The following is a 16,607-nucleotide window of genomic DNA, read 5'->3' on the forward strand; positions in this document are numbered from 1 at the left end:
TCTAACTGGAGAAATAGAATTGTTACTTCTCCAAAACAATGGGTAATCAGGATTAATGTCTGAAATTTTGAGAAGATTTTTATGTATTTAAAGGTAGATGACCGAAAACAGTTTGGAGCTGTAGAAGCTAAAGCAGAGTTGTCCCTAGAAGTACAGTTGCAAGCTGAGCGAGATGCCATAGACAGGAAGGAAAAAGAGGTAAGGAGTTTATTTTTAAGTGACAACATGTGCTTTGAATCATTTAAAATCATTTGCCTTGAAAGTGTCATTTAACAGAATGGAGTTTATGATCCAAACCAAAGTTTAGACTGTTTCTCAACTGAATGTCTAAATTGACCTGGAAGGCAATACGCATATGAACAAATAAGCTGATTTGAAAGAACATATTCTGGGTGGAGAGAATAGGCAGTATAAAACGAATGAATTTTAAGAGGACAGAAGAGGGACAATTCAGCAGACATAAAGAGGGTGGGGAGATACAGTAGTGTTTGGATAAAGGGCAATATCTTTCTTTTCTCCTAACCATAGCATGAGCATTGGATTATTGCTGCTTTGCTGTGGATTTATTTCGTTTTTTAAAGTTGTATTGCCCTGGAAGATTATAGTGCTGTTTTTCAATATACAAAATATTTTTTTAGAACAAAAAGTTAGGGCAACCCCTTTGGGTTCCCTCCCCTTGTGGGAGCTCTTCTGTTCTCTCAATAAATCCTTCTTTCTAAAAAAAAAAACAAAAAAATCTCCCAAACAGTTAATAGTAATTATATAAAACTCTCCTGTGTTTCTCTACTCCCTGCCAGCCATAAAAAATAAGCTGGGCTCGGTGGCTCAGCCTGTAATCCTGCGCCTTTGGGAGGCTGAGGTGAGTGGATTGCCTGAGCCCGCAGGTTCAAGACCCGCCTGGGCAACTTGGCGAGACCTCATCTCCACAATAAATCAAAAATTAAACGGGCGTGGTAGCACGCGCCTGTAGTTCCAGCTACTTGGAAGGCTGAAGCGGAAGGATCGCCAGAGCCCAGCAGGTCGAGGCTTTGGTGGCCGGGAGCAGCCACTGCACTCCAGTCTGGGCAACAGAGTGAGACTCCATCTCAAAAAATAAAAATAAAAAATAAAAAAAGAAAAGAAAAACTTACTTTTAGAGTAGTGGTAATTTCAACTTGCCAATTAATTTATAAGTTAAGCCTTTGTCTACTTATAGTTTTTCTAAAACATATCATACTCTGTCTAATGATACACAATTGTTTCTACATAATATTCTCAGGACATTTAATTAATGTTGATAGATATTTATTAAACTTAAACAATATAGAAATGTTAATAAATTCTTTGAAAAATACAAGAATGATTTAAACATCAGCTAAAACTACAGCTCAGAGAACTAGTAGTTTAGAGAACAACAAAAGATGTCTATATATATGACTATAGTTGAAATGATCATTTCCTTGAGAAGAATTATTTTCTTAACATCATATAATACTAAGTAATGCTTATCTGAGAGGCTCTGGTTTATTCTGAGTTTTGGTTTTCTTGTGGGAGGCGAAGAGTACTTTTGTTTATATAAAACCACTTCTGTTTGAAAGAATGAACATTTAAAGATTTACCTTAAGCTAAATAAGTAAATTATCTGTTCCCTACAAAAGATGAACCTTCACACTAGACCTAAAAGAATGATAGTTGACTCTGGGTAGTTTATTAAGCTTACTAATTTTATATTTTTTATTCTCTTTTAAATGTAATATGGCACTACTAATACCTTCAATTCTTGAATTAAGTATCTAATAACTGTCTACCTTTTACTCAGAATTGTAGTTGCTTAAAATTATAAAAAACCTTTAGAGAACATCTACCAACTAATCTCCAGTTTTTACAGATGAGACAGGGCCAGAAATACTGAATGAGTTTAAACTGACACCCTCCTCTGCTACTAGTTTTTAATAACATTAACAAGTCCTCTTCAGAACCCATTCACTTACCTGTAACTGGAAACTGAGAGACGGAAACATAGAATTGAAGCATGTCTTTTAGTGAAAATAACTTAAAGCTTTTTTTCCTGAAAATTAGGCAAATATTTTTAGATATCTAATGGTGTGTAAACATGAGATGTCCCTGTGTATCATTATATTTGAGATACTTTCCACTACTCTCGGAGCCTAAATTTGTATACATTTTAAAAATTTTTTTAGAATATTTAGAAATTCAGAATGAGTAGAAAGAGATGAAAAGTTTAAAAGAAAGGAGTTTCAGGATTATAGGAAGCAGGGAATAATAAGGAGATAGATAGAAATATTTCTTGTAGAAAAAGATGCCTTTAATGGATTTTAGCTCTTTATAGAGCTAATGAGATCTAGCTTACAGATAGCAATAATAAATAATAATAATTTTTTCGAGGATTGTACTAGAAAGTGCTAAGTATTTTAAATGCTTTATACTGTCAATCCTTACACTCTCCCTGGAGACAGGCTCTATTGTCTCCATTTTGCAGATGTGTAAACTGATACTTAAAAGAGACCAAATAACTTCCTCATGGTCACACACTGACTGGTTGAACAAGAATTCCTTTTAGATGTCTGAGTTTGGAACTCTTGTGATGCTTTACTGCCCAAGCACTGGGGCCTGTTTTATCTTGTTGGTGAGAAGTATTCAAGACTGTCATTCAACATTTATTGAGCTCTTTTGCATATGGAGACTGCTGTCCAGTTGTACAACCAACAATGCATTTCAAGGAATCTACTGTCTAATTATGGAGATATATATATATACATTAGAAAGAGATTAAAACATTAAAAAAAAGAAAACAGTTGCAAATTAATCTAAATGATAATTTCAGTTGGTAAATAAACAAGACTAAAATAAAAAGCTACCAGTCTCTGTTTTTAAATCTTACTAATATTCTTCTGGTTTGGGGTTATTATAGACTCAGCAATAAGAGAGCATTGCACTAAACTGGAACTTGCTGAATAAGAGGAAAGAATGACCCATAGTATCATTTTGGGAGATTAACATATCTGATATGATGCCTCAACTTCAGCTACGTAAAATAGGAAAGTTAGTGTTTTTAGGCCAGTGCTTCTGAAACATCAGTATGCGTGTGAATGACCCAGGAATCTTATTGAAACATAATTCTGGGGTGTGACATAACATTCTGCATATCTACCATGCTTCCATGCAATGTCAATTCTGTAGCTTCAGATATCACCCCCCACACTTTTGAGTAGCAAGGCTCACAAGTATCACAGAGTTAAGACTTTGGGCATAAGCTATTGTATAATATAAATAAATAAATGTTACATGAAGTAGGACAGCAATTTTGGCAGGCGAGAATTCTCCCACTGAACCACCAATGCCACGGCTATGGCAGCTATTTTGAACTTGAATAACTATGTGTGTGTTTATTTTACAATAATATTTTGTCATTAAAAGTAGTAGAAAGGGATAGTTATGAACACTATTACGCTAGATAACTTTGAAAAAGATATAATCGTACAGTTTTCAACAACCTAATAATTATTCATATATAACCACCAAATGTATTTCGGTATCTGCTGAGTCTAATAACCAGTGTGAGAGAGACGTTTTTAAATGTAAGTCTTAGACATTAGTTATTAGAAGCAGGATAAATGATAGTTTAGAAGGAAAGGCTCCAGAGGCAAACTTCCCAGGTTCAAAAACCGGCTTTACCACATACTATTTGTGTGACTTCAAGGCAAGTTACTCCTCCTCTCTGTGACTCCTTTCCTCATCTCTGAAATGAGGACACAGAAGAGATCTCATAAGGTTGTTATAGGGTTTTAAGACAATAATACACATAAAGTACTTTGCACAGTACTTAGTAGTAAATTGTTTATAAATCATGGTTATTATTACTAGTATTGATACTATTTCCGTTTAAGAAATACTAAGCTGATTTTTAAGGTCTTGGCTTGCTGGTGCTAGGATATGATTCTAATTATGTGGTGTGTCAGCATGTAATCAGCATATGCCCTCTTTCACCTTCTAAGGCTAAATGATTTATAGGCTGCTCTCTGAGCCAGCTGTCACTAAATACTGTTTCTGCATCTTAGGGTGCTTTTTGATCAGCAGTTCTGACGATCAGGTAAAGATACATTTGGAAATCCATGCATTCAGTATTTATTAAGTTACTACAAAAATGAGCTAAATGACTATTACTGTCCTCAATCAAAAACAGTTTTTTAAATATAAAAATAACTAGTTCTTAATATTCATCATTAGTTTCAGTCTGTATAACTATCAAAGAGCAGTTGCTTTACTATTATTGATAATCCACCTACAGAAATTAATAAATTTTTATTGTCCTACCTATAGGAGCTCTCCAATTTTCTCCTAAAATTATATAATTAACTTGAATTTTAAGAGTTTTTGTAATTCAGACCTAAAGTTCTCTTGGTCTTCATTTCTACTTAGTTTCCTCCTTCTGGTTAACAAGCTACATGACAGCCAAACTTTCAGTGGGTTAATTAGATATTTGTGTACTAAATTAAGCTAATCTTACTTGGTGGCTAAAAAACTGACTTAATTCTACAACTTTTCTGAGGCTTCGGATAGCATCTCAATTTAACATAAACTAAGATAAAATATGTGGAATTTTCCCGTTCCTCCTGTGATTCTTTTCTGCTTCATGAGAGGATGTTTTAGTAGAAGACTGCTTGTATTGTTCCTTAGAAGGTCTCCTCTCTGCTTAGGGTGTATAGGTCAGTGGTGTTTAGTTTGAGCTTGTCTAGGAACCACAAAGTTAAACTGGGGTTAGAAACCACCTTTTTTTATTCTTATGACTCGTGTTTTAAGCATACAAACTTTGTAAAGCTAATACAGCACCTTTCATTTTATCTTGGCCAATACACATTTGTATAAACTTTTTTCTCTTTACTTTTGATAATTTTGATATTAAAGATCACAAACTTAGAAGAACAATTAGAACAGTTTAGAGAAGAACTGGAAAATAAGAATGAAGAGGTTCAGCAACTACATATGCAATTAGAAATACAGAAAAAGGAATCTACTACCCGCCTACAAGAACTCGAACAAGAAAACAAGTTATTTAAGGTAATTAGTTTGAAAAGCTTTTATCTGTAAGTAATTTATAGTTTTGGTCCTGTGTAGTTTTATTAAATATTTGCTAAGTCCAACAGCTAAGTAATACTTAACAGAGGAACATTAGCATTTGCATGGAACTTTTTTTCAACCCAACTTAAACATTTTAATTCATAAATAAATGAAAATTTTGAGGCCTTTGATGAAAATAGTTTAAGAATTATTGATTTACAATAACCATATAGTTACTAATCTTTCTCATTTGTACATTATAGGCACTATTATCTTTTGTTAAGAGTTACTTGAAAGAATGTTCTGAAAATGACATGTAATGGTACATCTAACTGTGATAGTCATTTTTAATCCTAGGATGAAATGGAGAAACTAGGATTTGTCATAAAGGCATCTGATGCTGTGTCTACTCAGGACCAACATGTGCTGTTTGGGAAATTTGCTCAAAAAATACAGGAAAAAGAAGTAGAAATTGACCAATTAAATGAACAAATTGCAAAACTTCAACAGCAACTTGAAATTACAGCAGATAACAAGGTATACTCATTTAAAATTGTTTGTTATCTGAAATTGACATGAGCCAGAATTCTAAAGGGCAAAATGGTTACATTTTTCAGTTTTCCACTGAAATTTTTAAAAAATCTTAATTATTTTTTATTAATTTTGTTAGTTAAGACACTGTCTTAATAATATATGTGTATTTTTATCCCTTCCTAATAATATTAAAGAGTTTAATGTTTTTTAGGGATGCTCTGTGACTTAAATTTTACCATATTATTCTAACCAAATGTATTATAAATTCCTCTACTTAATGTAAGTTAAACAGGATAATTATCTTTGGGTACCATCTATTGTAGATTTTATTTTAATACTTCATGCTTTTCAGTTGAAATGTATTGATAACTATTTTTCTAACAGGAAATCAGCTACTAAAAGCGGAAATCACTTTACACTTGACAGAACTTTCTGATTGAAGTTCCAAGTACCTGTTTGATTGATGGGGGAGGTGTTGTAATATATTCGAAATTAAAGTAAGATCTGAGTAGTAGTATATTATTTTTCTGTGTGATCATCTTTTTTAGGTCCTGCCCTAAAATAAGATAAAACTTTCAAAATATGAATGCATATTTATTATGTGTGTTAATTTTTTTGTTAATTAATAGATTATTGAAGAGAAAAATAAATTGATAAGGGATCTTGAAAGCCAAATAGAATGTTTGATGAGTGATCAAGAATGTATAAAGAAAACTAGAGAAGAAGAGATAGAGCAGCTTAATGAAGTGATTGAAAAACTTCAACAAGAATTGGCAAAAATTGAACAGAAGACATTAGATGCTAATTCACTCCCAGAAGAATCAGTCAGTTTAAAACATCAGTTGGATATGGTTATAGCTGAAAAATTGGCTTTGGCACAGCAAGTAGAAGCCACTAATAAAGAAATGACCTTCACAAAAAATGTACTTAAAGAAACCAATTTTAAAGTAAGTCAGCTAACACAAGAATTACGCAGCTTAAAGATAGAACGTGAAAACATGGGAAAAATCCAAAGTGTACCAGAGAAAAGTGTTAACATGACTGCAGATGATCTAAGTGAAGACAAACTTGAACTGGAAGTAGTCCTTCCTGAGGATGCTTTTAAACCTATAGAAAGTCAGATTTTCCTCAAACCTTTTGAAGAAAACAGCAAAGTTTCCATAAGTAGTTTAGAAACAAAGTTGCTACAACTGGAAAGCACTGTTAGTACAAAGGATTTAGAACTTACCCGGTGTTATAAACAAATAAAACACATACAGGAACAAGGCCAATCTGAAACAGAAATGCTTCAAAAGAAGATTGTAAACCTACAGAAAATTCTTGAGGAAAAAGTAGCTGCTGCTCTTGTGTGCCAGGTCCAACTTGAAGCAGTTCAGGAATATGCAAAGTTCTGTCAAGATAAACAAACAATTTCGTCAGAACCTGAAAGAACAAATATACATAATTTAACTCAACTAACAGAAAATGAGATGGAGCCAAATGTATCAGCTTTAACCTTGAGAATATCAGAATTAGAAAGTCAGGTGGTCAAAATGCATGCTCGTTTGATTTTAGAAAAAGAACAAGTAGAAATTGCAGTAAAAAATGATTTGGAAAAAGAAAAGAAACTCCTTGAACTACAGAAGCTATTGGAGGACAGTGAGAAAGAACAAGAAGGGAAAGAAAGGAAAAGAAGCCCTCAAGGAGATTTTGAAGGTTTCAAGGTTAGTTTTGTATTTGATATTTTTTTCACTTAAATATCCCAAGCAGCTCTTTTGTTCTTTAAGCTGATTGCTAATTTATTAAATTAAATATGGTGCTCTGTTTACATCTAAGAATTTATTCAAAATGTCTTTGTGTGTGTGTCAGAGATTCACTCTGTTACCCAGACTGGAGTGCAAGTGGCATGCTCACGGTCATCATTGACCTGGACTCAGGCAATCCTTCTGCCTCAACCTTCCAAATAGCTGGAACTAGAGGCACGTGCTACCACACCCAGCTAATTTTTTGATATATTGTAGAGACGAGGTCTCACCAAGTTACCCAGACTGGTCTTGTACCCCTGGGCTCAGGCACTCCTCTCACCTGGGCCTCCCAAAGTACTGGGATTATAGGCTTGAGCCACTACACCTGGCTAGGTTTTTTTTAATAAAAAGATGTTGTTGCTAAAAGAAAAACTTCAGGCTAAACACAAAAGTTTGAGTAAGGAACGTTTCATGAATTGGGCCTCCCTCAGAACCAGAGGAGGTTCACCGAGCTCTCCTGTGCAGTGATAAACAGGGAATCTTTATAGACAGAACTCTCAAATAAAGTACAGAAATAGTTTGACTGGTTATGGCTAGGCATTTCCCATATTTGGACATGGAATGATCAGTTGGCTGCTTGTGATTAGCTGAGACCTGGCTGTTTTTTATACTCCTAAATTAGGTTTCCAATTTGTTTACATACTACTAAATTAGGTTGCAGTTCCTTGCATAGGAACTCAAGGTCACAGAGACAGCCTCAGGCCAAATTTAACTTAACACTGATATTACAATCAATAGGAAAATAGACATAGACTTTATTTTTTGGTCTTCAAACATAATATTTATTTCTTTAACATTCTCATTAAATAGAGCAGGCAGAAGAAACTAAGAGATACTAAGTTTAACAAAAGTGCATGTTATATTACATTTCTTTTACATAATGAAAAATATCAAAATATATTAGCATTGCAAATACTACAGACTTTAAAGAAAGAAAATATATGATCTTTCTATATATCTGCTGAATTAATTTGTGGGTAGCAAATCATTAGGTTTTACAAATTTTGCATCTGATAATAGAGTTCATCCTTTTTTAGTAAAAATTTGTGTTTGACCTCTGTGAGTCTAATTATGCAAAGATCTGAAATTGGAGTTATTTCTTAGCATGTGACAGATATGACAGGGGCTTTTTTCTCCCCAAATTCTCACTTTATAAATTTATACTTTTGAACAGTAGAAGTGCAGTTTATCTAAACACCAGGAGATTAATTCATATATAATGATTCTATAATTATATAATTTATTTTGCAAAGGATAATAACTCTGTTTACTAGGCTTTTTCCTCTTACCCATTGGAACCATAAGTTATTGTAAGTAATAAATAATTAAAATAGTAATGAGTCTGTCCATGTAATAACGTCTAAGAAAAATCCTTGTACACCTGATTTCTTTTGAGGAAAGTGATATAAATATGAAGCACTTTTGACTGGTAACAAAGAATTTTTCCAATAATAATTTATAAATTTTTAGGATATATACTAATAGCATGTTTTATTACCTTTTATTCCCAGGAAATCAGTTTTTTCTCTAGAAGAGAATCATTGTCTCAAGAATATAAGATGATGGTTCTTATAAAGAGTTCCTATTTGTTGAAAAGCATTGATCATTGCAACCTCTTTTATCTGTAGGCAGTCATTCCTGAGAAAGTTGTATTAGAACGTGTGAGTGCCATGAACTTAATATATATATATTTTAATGATGTGTTTAATATTGTTTCCACTGCCATTCAGATAACTACTGAGCTAATTACTACCAGTGAAGAGAGTGGACTTTTTGGTGAACTTGAGGCTCTTAGAACTGAGTCATTGCCGACCAAAGAAGAACTTACCAATTATAAAGAAAAGGCAGAAAAACTTGAAAAAGAGCTTTTGGTAAGATAAACAACCTAGCTCCTAATTCACTTATTTCTACCTATCTTTAATTTCATTTCAAAGAATATTCTTTCCTGTAAAACAAACCCAGATCCACCACTTAAAAGCTAACTTAAAAGTCTTTTCTGGATTTGATTAAAAATTTTGTTGTTAGAATTTGTCAACATCTTTTTGCTTGATTTCCTTGGGAATCTTTGTAAGGAGAATACTTTTAATCTCTAGTTTGCTGATGAAGTAGGAGAAAGACAAGAGTTTAAAAGGACCATATATCTATGAGAACCAAAAGTAGAAGCTGATAAAATTATTATGCTTCTGTAATACTGTGTGGCCATACATATGAATATAAATGTAAACTATGAGTGTTTCTGAAATATTTTTCCTATTATTCTGAGGAAAATTAAATATGATCATCAAGTATACTTTTTCTCACCTACTTTTAATTTTATTCTTTAATTTATGAATTTGCGAATATCTCATTATAGTAAAATTCATGAAGAAAAATTATAGACTTGATATAAACCATGAACAGTTTCATTTATTGTGAATGACAGAGTTGATTGCTTTTTTTAACATTAGAAAGCAGCAGAATGATTCATTGGATTCTATTTTTATTACAGAAAATTTAATATGGAAAAATTTTTAACTGAATATTCTACCATCCATTGTGTTTTAGGTAAAAGAAGCAAATGTGGCATCTCTTCAGAAAGATTTAAGCCAAGTTAAGGATCAACTCATAGAGGCAGAAGAGAAATTATCCCACTTAGAGAAAGAAGATAAGATTGAACTACAAGAAAACAGAAAGTTTTGCATGTTAGAGCAACTTCCTGTGAAAGTAGGAACAAGCTCTGCATCCCAGACAAACAGGACTGTCAAGGTCAATAACAGCAATCAGACTCCACATATTCTTGTTAAAAATGCTGGAATCCAAATTGATTTACAGAGTGACTGTTCCTCAGAAGAAATCACTAAAATAATCAGTCAGTTTACTGAAAAAATTGAGCAGATGCAAGAACTACATGCTGCTGAAATTTTGGATATGGAATCCAGACATATTTCAGAAACTGAAACCTTAAGGAGGAGACATTATAATGGTGTTCAGTTACTGACAGAGGAATGTGGGACCTTGAAGGCAGTGATACAGTGTCTAAGAACTAAAGAGGTATTTCATTTTTACGATGTGTTTTTGTCAACATTCTTTAAGAGAAAATTTAAAAAGAAACTTGAGGAAGTGTCTTCCTTATGATACTATTATCATTTTAAATCTTTCCATTGTGTAGAATTAGATAATATATTAAGGTCCTTTATGGATTTGGAACCTGTTATCCTGTTAGTTCATGATTGTCTCTTATTGTAGTAATATTCATGAAGGAAAAAAATATAGCCTATTATAAACTATGGATCATTTCATGTATTGTGAATGACAAAATTGATGCTTTTTTTCCCTACAGCATTAGAAAACACTAGGATGATTCATTGGGTTCCGTTTTTATTAAAGCAAAAAATGTTTGTTTTCTCTAATTAGGGATCCTCAATTCCTGAATTAACACATTCTGATGCTTACAAAACTAGAGAAATATATTCCAGTGGTAAGTTATATAAAGTTCTGAAATTTTAATAGTGTTTGTTTAAAAAGTTTTGTTTTATGGGGGACAGGTTGACTTAACAGCAAATGACTTTCTTTATTTTAGATTCTGGATCAGACTGGGGTCAGGGAATTTATCTTACACACAGTCAGGGATTTGACACAGCGTCAGAAGGCCAAGAAGAAGAAGGTGAAAGTCCAGCAGATTCTTTTCCAAAGAAAATAAAGGTACTAAAAGATAGATACTGTTTATTAACTCAGCCGGTATTTCTACATTGAACACAGTAGTTTATTAGAAGTTATATAGTAGAGTCAGGCATGGTGGCTCATGTCTATAATTCCAATACTTTGGGAGGCCAAGGAGGAAGGATTGCTTGAGCCCAGGAGTTCAAGACAGGCTGGGAAACATAGCAAGACCTTGTCTTTATAAAAAAGTTAAAATTAGTTAGGCATGGTGGGGCACTAGCTACTTGGGAGACTTAGGCAGGAGGATCACTTGAGCCCAGGAGGTTGAGGCTGCAGTGAGCTATGATTCTGCCATTGCACACCAACCTGAGCAACCGGGGGGGTACCCTGTATCCCCCCCAAAAAAAGTTATATAGCGAGCTCTTCCAAAGAGAGAATGGCATAGCTAGAAGGAACTTTGGGTTTCAGTTTTATTTCTTTCCCATATTTTACAGATAGTAAAGTGTAATATATATTATAATTATGTGTATGAAGATTTTTTCTTAATAATTCTTATTACTAATGTCTTTATTTGCCAAAATTATTTTAAAGTAGTTTCAAAGACTAGAAGTTATTCCCCATGTTTTTCTTTTGACTAGTTAGTGGCTAATCATTAAACCTAGGAAGAGTACATTAGCTAAATAGAAGGAATGTAGAAATGAGAACTGTGAAAACTCATAGACAGTCTACAGGGATTGACTTACTCCCTTCACAGGAACAAGGCATTCAGTAAGATTAAGCTGGAGTTTTCTGTCTGCAGTGGCTTTTCTAAATCAATATGGCTAGATAAAGCTATTTTGCTGAAAGTTTATTTCTATTTTTTTGTCAAGTTTTTCAGTCTTTGAGGAAGATGTAATTCTGGCTTTGGAATTTTGGTTTCCAGGGATTACTGAGAGCTGTCCACAATGAGGGTATTCAGGTACTTTCTCTTACGGAGTCTCCTTATAATGATGGAGAGGACCATTCTCTTCAGCAGATGTCAGAATCTTGGCTGGAAGAAAGAAGAGCATACCTGAATACAATCTTATCTCTTAAGGATTTAATTACCAAAATGCAAGTGCACAGAGAAGCCAAGGTACCCAAAGAATATTCAGCATCTAAAAAGTCTTATATTACTTGTAACAATAATAACAGTACATATTGCAAATTAAATTATTTTTATATGTTTTTGCATTGATTATATATTTTCACACTTGAAAATAAATATGCTCTTTGGCTTTTAATATTCATTTTGGTTAGGAGATTAGTATTTTTAGAATGTTTTCAAAACATGCTCATTTGAAAACTAACTTTTGTTGTTTGTACTCTGCTAGGTTTATGATAGTTCTCAATCTCATGAGAGCTGCTCAGACTGGCGAGGTGAACTGCTGCTTGCCCTTCAACAAGTTTTCTTAAAAGAGCGTACTGTTTTACTAGCTGCATTTCAGACTGAGCTGACAGCTCTAGGTACTAGAGATGCAGTTGGATTATTAAACTGTTTGGAACAGAGATTACAAGAACAGGTATCTAAATGAAACTTTGTTTTAAAGAACATTTTTTAACAGTAATAAGAAAATGAGTTATTGATTAGTTTTAGAGTCTTAATTTCAGTATGATGGTTAACAATAATAGGAGGCATTAGGAATATTTAGGAAAAGAATATTATCTTAAATATTTCATCTTATGTTAGAAAGTAAGAAAGACTGAAAATCATTGAGCTAGTTGTCTAACTTAGAAAGCTAGAAAAAGCAACAGAATAAACCACAAAATGAGAAGGAATAAGATATAGTAAATTCTCATTATTCATAGTGGTTATGTTCTATACAGTTGCTGTAATCACTAAGCAATCATTGCTCCTAAGGGAAACACAGGGCTAAGTTCCTTTAAACTTTTGGTCACAATGTTTTCATCAACCAATCAGTTTATAACCTTGTTTACGTGTGGTTCTGCTTAAAGACATCTATTTACTATATATTACAATTAATTCATTAATGTTGAATACCACTGACAGCACTATAAATCATGCCTTAAAGAAGCCTATCTCACTTGCATATTTTCTCCTGAAAAGGCACCACAGTCTTCCTGCTCTTAGGAACACCACAAAGTTCTTCACTGCTACACTTGGGGGGACCATTTAAAAATTTTTTTTATTTTTTATTTTAAAGATGTGGGGTACAGTTCAGGATTAGGTATACAAATGTTCATTATGCAAGTACCCTTGATGATGACGTATGCCTCCCCCCTGGCAGTTTCCCTCAACTACCAATCCCATCCCCTCTCCCCTGGCAGTTTCTCACAATTGCCAATCCCTTATAGTATTATGATAATTGTTCAAGGTCTGCTTATGAGTGAGAACATATGGTACTCTATTCTTTGTTTCTGTGATAGATCTAAATCCATCCAAGTTGCTACAAAGTCCATATGTTTATCCTTCTTTATGACTGCATAATATTCCATTGTGTATATGTACCACATTTTTGTTATCCAGTCCCGTTTTGGTGGGCAGCATGGTTGGTTCCATGTTTTTGCTATTGTGAGTAGTGCTGCAATAAACATGCATGTATCTTTTTTGTAGAATGATTTGAGTTCCTCTGGGTATATTTCCAATAGGGGAATTGCTGGGTCATATGAAAGGTCAATTTCTAGTTCTTTTGGAAATCACCACACTATCTTCCATAGAGGTTCACTAGTTTGCATTCCCACCAGCTTAGTAGAAGTGTTTCTTTGTCTCTGCATCCTGGCCATTTTCTCCACATCCTCACCAGCATCTGTTATTGTTTGTTTTATTAACGATGGCCATTCTTACTGGGGTTAGGTGGTAACTCAGTGTGGTTTTGATTTGCATTTCTCTGATGATTAGTGAGGTTGAGTACTTTTTCATGTGTCTGGGGGGCCATTTTGAAAAGTGAAATCACAAAAATCACACAAATTTGAAAATACATTAAGGAGATTATAAAAAGGATACTTGTTTAGAGTAACAGAGCCAAAGCAAGAAGGCAGAGTATCACCGTTTTTGACTTCAGCAGGAACATGCACATTGGGCAACTTAAAATGTTTGCTGCTCTATGCATGTCTGTGAGAGACCATGAAAGCCATACAAGTACTGATGTGGGGGTTACAAATACATTTTAGTGAGAAGGTAAATACAGGATCCATGAATAATGAGGATTGACTTTAATAAAGAAAAAAGTTAATGAAATACATAAACTGGTAAAATAAAGAGTATACAATGTAAAAAGTTGGTTCTTTGAAAAGCTAATAAAATAGAAACTTTTCTGAAGAATTGGTTAAGCAAAATTTTTGATAAAGCATACATTTTTTAAAAATTAAGAATGAAGATGGAATCAACTAAAGATATAGCTGGGACATACATAACTAAAGAGAATAGAATATTTTGAACAACTGTTAACAAATTTTAAAACTTGGGTGAAATAACAATTTTTCTTAAAAAAAAAAAATCATTCATCGGAACTCAATCAGGAAAAAGTAGAAAACCTGAAAAGACATAACTAGTAATGGGATCAAATTGGTACTCAGAATCTACTCATAACACTTAGCACCCAGATCTTGTCTTTTAAGTACATTTTTCATTGAAAGAAAGTAAAGTCCCTTGGAGAACTGAACTGATTCCAGGAATGGATTAGGGAAAGTACAAGGTAAACCTGGAATCTTGTGTTTTGCTGGCAAGTAAGGAATTGTTAAAAGAATGAAAGGAGATTGTCAAAGCTCACAGAAGCAGCTTGTCCAAAATTTAAATGCCAAACTAAATGATAGTGACAAATTATAAACCAAAGAGTATATAAAAGTTCATGAGTTTATACTGATATAAATAAATATTCTTACAGTAGATAGCTAGTGATTGTAGAAGAAACAATAGAATTAGGAAATCATCCTTCAGTAAAGATTATAGTAACAACCTATTCGAGCAATAATTAGCAACAAATGCTAAAACTAGTATGAAACAGTTTGATAAGAAAAGCATATTTATGTAATCTCAAAGTAGTGAAAAGCAGGAACTTGACAATGGAGAAACCTTGCAGACACCAGCTTTACCAAGTGATCTGAGTTATTATTACCAGTAATGGAACAGGCATCATACGATATGAAGGACACAATATCACTTTTGTGGTATTCTGTTAAATGCATAACTACTCTTGGAGAAATATCAGATGAAAACAAATTGAGGATACTACACATCGATTGGAATTAAAAACAAATGCTGGTGAGGACAAAGAGAAGCTGCGTCTTGTACCTTGCTGGTAGGAATGTAAAATGGGAGGCCACGCTGGGAAATGATCTGGCCATTTCTTACCAACCATGCACTTACCATACAGTGTAGCAGTCACACTCACAATTATTTTATCAGACAGAAATGAAAACCTATGTCTCCGTTAAAACCTATATATGAATATCGTAGCAGTTTAATAGCCAAAACTGGAAATAACCCAGATGCCTTTTGACAGGCGAATGTAAACTGGAGTATACATACAATGAAATACCACTCAGCAATTAAAAAGGAACAAACTATCTATACATGCATCTAGAGATGACAAACTTATAGTGATAGATGACAGTCAGTGGCAGGGGCTAAGGAGGAGGGTTGACTACAAAATGGTTTATTTGTGGTGATGAGAAAGTCTGTGCCCTGATTGTGGTGGTGGCTGCATGAACCTGCATATGTGATAAAATATCTTGTACTGTACACCAAAAAAAAAAATTGTGAGTGGGTTTAAAAGCTAATGAAATCTGAGTAAGCCTTGTAGTTTAACTAGCAATGTCAGTTTCCTGGATTTCATAATGTACTGCAATTATGTAAGATGTTATTATTGGGGAAACTGGCAAAGGGGTGCATGGGAACTTCAGCTTAAATTAGTTCAAAGTAAAAAATTTTTTAAATTGAAGGACATACAGCAAAATGACTAGCCTGTACTCTTCAAAAATTCATGGTTAGGAAAGACAAAGACTTATGAGTATTACTTTTTTTTCTATAAAGAACATTTGGAAAATTTGAATAAGCTGTATATCAGATGGTAATGCCATAGTAATGTTAGTTCTACTTTTGTTCATTGTAGTTATGAAAAAGCATGTTCTTATTTTAAGGAAATACACTCTGTAGTATTTAGAGATAAAAGGACATTTGTCTGTAGCACATTCTCACACATTTTGGAAAGGAAAAATAAAAGTTTTAAACTAAAAAGAATTTAGCTGGGCATAGTGACTCAGACCTGTAGTCCCAGCACTTTGGGAGGCCAAGGTGGAAGGAATGCTTCAGCCCAGGAGTTCGAGACCAGCCTAGGCAACATAGCAAGACTTTGTCTCTGTAAAAAACTTTTAAAAAATTAGCTGGGTATGGTGGTGCACACCTGTAGTCCCACCTACTCAAGAGGCTGACCTGGAAGGATCACCTGAGCCCAAGAGGTCAAGGCTGCAGTGAGCCATGATCGTATCACTATACTCCAGCCTGGGTGACAGACCGCAATTAAAAAAAAAAAATTGTAGTATCTTTGTTCCATTAATCCTTTTTCAGATTTCTTGATTGTTAATTTTATGGTCTTCACAATTTCCTTCACTTGA

The 16,607-nt window shown here is 33.6% G+C and overlaps 1 protein-coding gene across 3 annotated transcripts in view; it reads left to right on the forward strand.

Moving 5' to 3' along the window:
* AKAP9 (A-kinase anchoring protein 9) overlaps positions 1 to 16,607 on the forward strand; it is a 164,415-nt gene that overhangs the window by 128,237 nt on the left and 19,571 nt on the right. For all 3 annotated transcript variants that reach the window (XM_008048614.1, XM_008048619.1, XM_008048626.1), the window contains 10 exons: positions 94 to 198; positions 4,906 to 5,058; positions 5,416 to 5,595; positions 6,222 to 7,295; positions 9,107 to 9,247; positions 9,921 to 10,406; positions 10,770 to 10,833; positions 10,936 to 11,057; positions 11,938 to 12,129; positions 12,368 to 12,556. In XM_008048614.1, coding sequence (XP_008046805.1) covers positions 94 to 198; positions 4,906 to 5,058; positions 5,416 to 5,595; positions 6,222 to 7,295; positions 9,107 to 9,247; positions 9,921 to 10,406; positions 10,770 to 10,833; positions 10,936 to 11,057; positions 11,938 to 12,129; positions 12,368 to 12,556 — 2,706 coding nt within the window. The remainder of the gene's footprint in view (positions 1 to 93; positions 199 to 4,905; positions 5,059 to 5,415; positions 5,596 to 6,221; positions 7,296 to 9,106; positions 9,248 to 9,920; positions 10,407 to 10,769; positions 10,834 to 10,935; positions 11,058 to 11,937; positions 12,130 to 12,367; positions 12,557 to 16,607) is intronic.

This window comes from Carlito syrichta, unplaced genomic scaffold (assembly GCF_000164805.1).
Source record: "Carlito syrichta isolate Samal-C Ts95f unplaced genomic scaffold, Tarsius_syrichta-2.0.1 Scaffold47750, whole genome shotgun sequence".
Classification (NCBI taxonomy): domain Eukaryota; kingdom Metazoa; phylum Chordata; class Mammalia; order Primates; family Tarsiidae; genus Carlito; species Carlito syrichta.